The sequence below is a fragment of the Galeopterus variegatus genome, unplaced genomic scaffold (genome assembly GCF_000696425.1).
Source record: "Galeopterus variegatus unplaced genomic scaffold, G_variegatus-3.0.2 Scaffold3472, whole genome shotgun sequence".
Taxonomy (NCBI): Eukaryota; Metazoa; Chordata; class Mammalia; order Dermoptera; family Cynocephalidae; genus Galeopterus; species Galeopterus variegatus.
The window spans coordinates 80,119-84,967 of NW_007729583.1; the positions used below are offsets into that span (position 1 = coordinate 80,119).

General features: G+C 34.2%; 1 protein-coding gene across 1 annotated transcript in view; it reads right to left on the bottom strand.

The window, feature by feature from the left end:
• The window catches only part of STXBP4 (syntaxin binding protein 4), a gene marked incomplete at its 3' end in the record, with an annotated part of 112,783 nt that overhangs the window by 71,204 nt on the left and 36,730 nt on the right, over positions 1-4,849 (bottom strand). Inside the window, exons 5-6 of the mRNA XM_008585150.1 lie at positions 448-554; positions 114-261 (exon numbers count right to left, since the gene is read on the bottom strand). Of these exons, the coding sequence (XP_008583372.1) occupies positions 114-261; positions 448-554 (255 nt within the window). The remainder of the gene's footprint in view (positions 1-113; positions 262-447; positions 555-4,849) is intronic.

Below are 4,849 nucleotides of genomic sequence, written 5' to 3' on the forward strand. Positions count from 1 at the left end.
TATATATATATATATATATAAACAGAGAAACTTAAGGTTACCTGACTTATCTTAAAAGAAGGTAAAATGGTATCTTTAGTTTTGGGAGTGGATGAGGTCTTTGGAATTAGTACCTCAGGGGGAGAAGAAAGAAGACTAAATGTTGAAGCTTGAGGTCCATATTCTCCTGAAGTTGCTAAAATGGATGTACACAATGAATTTTCCAGATGACTGCCATCAGATTTTTGTCTTATGAATGCTATCTCCCAAGCAGATTCTGACCTAGTATTAAAAAGAAATTAATTTATGGATACACTATGGAAAGAGTGCAATTGAATTCTAAGATAATGTTTCAAATATTTTTGAAAAATATTTCTTTAAGGATCTAAAGTCTTTAAGACATCTGAGATTACTATTTTTAAGGAGAATGCTAAATGACTCATTATATCTTATGTATAGGATAGTTACCTCAACTTGACTCTGGTAATTATGCTTTTTGCTTCTTCAAATGATACACCAATCATAGATTCCTTGTTTACTGAGACAAGTTGATCTCCTGGCTTCAAACGACCATCCTAACAAAAAAGGTAATATTTATAAAGAAACTAATAAAATGTTTTCAAAAAATTTAACTGATGCAATTAAAGCAATGAAAAGTTTTTGTGAAGAATGTCTTAAAGAGTGTAAAGAAAAATCTTAGAGAATCCCAGTAGCAAAATGTTTTGATTAAAGCCTTGGTTTGGTAATATACATGAGTAAAATTGAATGGTTCATGTATTCTATGAATATATTTGCATGCTAAGGAATCCTGAAGATATTGGAACATAGGCTGGTAAACCAGGAGAAGAGACCTGTTTCAAAAGCTCAGCTCTATGGGACAGAAAATGTTCTGACTTTGTAATGAAGTAGACCAAATAATCATGGGATATTTCTGAATACAAGCCTCATTCACTTTGGTTTCTGAGCATTCCTGCATCTTTCCTCTATCCAGTACAATGTGGATTTATCCCACATTAGGTTTTTAAAAATTTATTTGAGGATCTTCACTATATTGGTCCTACCCCTATTCCAGCTCATGATCAAACATCTTCTTTACTAAATCTGCTATCCCTCCTGTGACTAAGGCCTCTTTGGCTGTGCATGTAGTATTTACCATGTCCTGCTAATAATAAGAATTCTAACTGGCTGCCTGGCATTGTCTTTGCTAAGGCCCAGCTCTGCTCATAACCAGAATAACTGAATAAGACAGAACATATCACTTACAAGATTTAATGCAGTGTTAGGCAAGTTTCTCAGTGTTCATTTGTCTTTCTCTTCATTTAAACTGGAAAAGAAGGATAAACCCTCTCCTTTTTCAGTTCCTGAGATACTTCTCTACTTATCCTTAGTACAAAGGAAGAAAGCATTATTTCTATAACTACAGAAAAAGCTTATATGATTAAAAAGATAGATTTTCATCCTGATGCTATTTAAGCAACTTCCACAAATTCAAGGAAACAGCTATTTTTAAAGTCTTATCTACCAGAATGTATCCCTAGGATAATTTATCTTTGATCTGAACTGCATTATTAATAATAATGATGATTTATAGTTATTTTATTTCTAAATAAAAACAGTTATTGTTTTTTAAAAAGACATGTAGTATTCTCTCTTCCATTGACTAATGAAAACATAGGAAAGCAACTAAATAAATATAAGACATTCATCAAAATATTTTATAGGAACACATTATTTCAAAAACTAAGTAATAGATGTTATAATCTAAATGTACAAATGACCCTATGGTTTTTCTGAAATGCAATATTAAAAAAAACTTAAACCAAAGTAGGCAATTTGATTTTAAAATATATAAAATTTAAAAAACAATTTGGATTTTATATAAATATGCGATTAAGTATATCTAGCAAAGTCAGACAACATAACACAAATAGCAACATTTATAAATAATTTTTTTCTTGCATTTAATAAATGTATCAGGAGAAATACACAATAGCATTGCTGGAAAAGACTAAGTAATACAAAGAAAGTATCTACCACATGGATCCAACATGTTCAAAAAAGCACCTCAAAGCAGTTAGAGTGGCTATAATCAAAAAGACGGTAACTAACAAATGCTGGTGAGGAGGTGGAGAGAGGGGAACGCTCCTACACTGTTGGTAGGACTGTAAATTAGCACAAACACTATGGAAAACAGTATGGAGGTTTCTTAAACAACTACAGATAGATCTACCATATGATCCAGCAATCCCATTCCTGGGTACATACCCAGAGGAATGGAAATCATCATGTCGAAGGGATAGCTGTACTCCCATGTTCATCTCAGCTCTGTTTACAACAGCCAAGATATGGAATCAACCTAAATGTCCATCAATGGACTGGATAAGGAAAATGTGGTATATATATATATACAATGGAATACTACTCTGCCATAAAAAAAGAGTGAAATTCTGCCATTTGCAACAACATGGATGAGCCTGGAGAAACTTATGTTGAGTGAAATAAGCAAAGCTCAGAGGGAAAAATACCACATGTCCTCACTCATTAAGTGGGAGCTCAGAGAGAAAGAAGGAAGGAAAGAAAGACCATAGTGGTGCACTGGACTTGCAGAGAGAAAGAACAGACCTAGGGATACAAAGTGAGGTGGGGGTAAGGGGAAGGGGGAGGGAGTTTGGGGATTAATTAGGTGGGGGACATGGAGTATATTTGCTATTTGTGGTGATGGACATGCTGCCAGTATTGACTGATCTGGCCATCACATCTTGGGCACGAGTGATGACGGCCAGCTTTGTACTCCATGAATATTCATAGCCAACATAAATAAATAAATAAAATCAAGCCATGGGACTGTGATCACCTAAAAAAAAAATTCTGCTGTCATCTCAGTGTGCCTAAAACATGACCTGTTGAGATTCTGCTCTCATAAAGTTCATAATATTGCTAGGCCTAAAACTTGGCTATTTAAATTTTTTCTCTGCTATTATAATAAAATTATGTATCCTCTGTTTAATGGCAAAAAAAAAAAGCTGTCCATTTGTCTATGCCTAATTAGCCAAACTTTCTAATAAAATTATTTAACATTATTTATGTTTTAAAAAGGGGGGGGGCGGGGCTGGCCCGTGGCTCACTCGGGAGAGTGTGGTGCTGATAACATCAAGGCCACGGGTTCGGATCCCTATAGAGGGATGGCTGATTAGCTCACTTCAGAGAGTGTAGTGCTGACAACACCAAGTCAAGGGTTAAGATCCCCTTACTGGTCATCTTTATTTAAAAAAAAAAAGGTGGGGGGGCTGATTTTCTGAGATTTTGTAAACACAGTTCTCTACTGCCTAGGCTCAAATCTTCTTAAGAGTTTCCTTACATGTGCATTTAAATCAACTGTACCAACACTATATTCAAATACTTACATACATTAGCTTATAATTTAATATGCTAAATTTCAGTTTGAGGACAGTCATTCACTTAAGATTAAGGTGAAATGGTAACAAACAAGGAAAAAAACCTTTTTGCCAATAGGAAAAAAGATAAAACTCATAAAAGCTAGAGGAAAAATAAAAATAAAATTTTGAAGAAGGATTATTACTGGGAGGGGGTAGAAAATATAATAAGGGGAAAGCACACAGTAATTTTCTATTTCTTAAGTCACTCTAAGTGGATTCACAGGTGTTCATTTTATGTTTTGTAAGTTAGATATAACAATACCCTTTTTTTTGTGTCGAATATATTATAAAAAAGAATTTATCCATTCCCCCAAATAAAAAGAAAGTTCATACAGTTTGCTCCAATGATGTACCTAACTAGTTGAATTATATTTTCATTCTATATTCCAAAACTGGTATTGAATTGTCAAATAGAGAATTTTTTAATCTAATATTTTAAATAAATATCTGCCATTGTTAAATCCAGCTCTAAACCATTTGGAATCTGCAAAATAATTCCTTTTTTACAATCAGTTCAATAAAGTAGGTTTTACCTGAAATTAAATGATTATACTACTATTAACTTGTAATCCCAAAGCCTGACAACAATTTAGGGGGAAAAAAGGGAAAAATAAAGGCTTGCATCATTGAGGAAAACATTTAAAGGACACAGACAAGGAAAAAAAGATTCTCGTAGAATTGAGGCAGCAGACAGTAAACATTAGGTTATTTTGTTTTAATGTTAAATGTTTGCAGTATTAACAGTTCCTTCCTTTTATTAAATTTCCTTGAAAAGTAAAAGTTCCACAATGATGACTAGAAGTCAGATGGTAAGTGTCTTTCATTTGGGCAGGAGACTTTAGAGGCCATGAACTGAAGTGGAAAGAGCATGGGGNGTGTCTTTCATTTGGGCAGGAGACTTTAGAGGCCATGAACTGAAGTGGAAAGAGCATGGGGTTTGGCAATCAGGTAGATCTGAATTTGAATCTGAGCTTCACAACTTACAAACTAGATCTTCACAAACAATGAGAAGGAGAAAAGGGGATAAGGGAGGCACATAGGTTTATCCACAAGAAACTCAGAAGTAAATTCTAAATTGTTTGGAGGTAGTTCCTGTATCTGCATATTTTATAGATATCACAGTTGGTTGTCAGGGTTGTGGAGAAAAAGGCTACAGAATATAGAGGTGGGGCAAGGGGGTTTAGGCTGACCTACTACTTCCCACATACTCCCCTCAGGCTGTACAGTGTTAACAGTACAGAGGAAAAGCTCTCATGAAGGCTATTTAACTTGTATTAAGGTATACTGATGTACTGAAGTAGCATTTTCCAGCAGGACAAGAGTCAGAGAAGAAAAGAATGCCTTTTAGTTGTGACTTCTGGTGTTTTTATGCATTTTTTTCTTTCTAAAAGGTATTCACAATGGTTTTTTTTTTTTTTTTTTTTTTTTTTGGC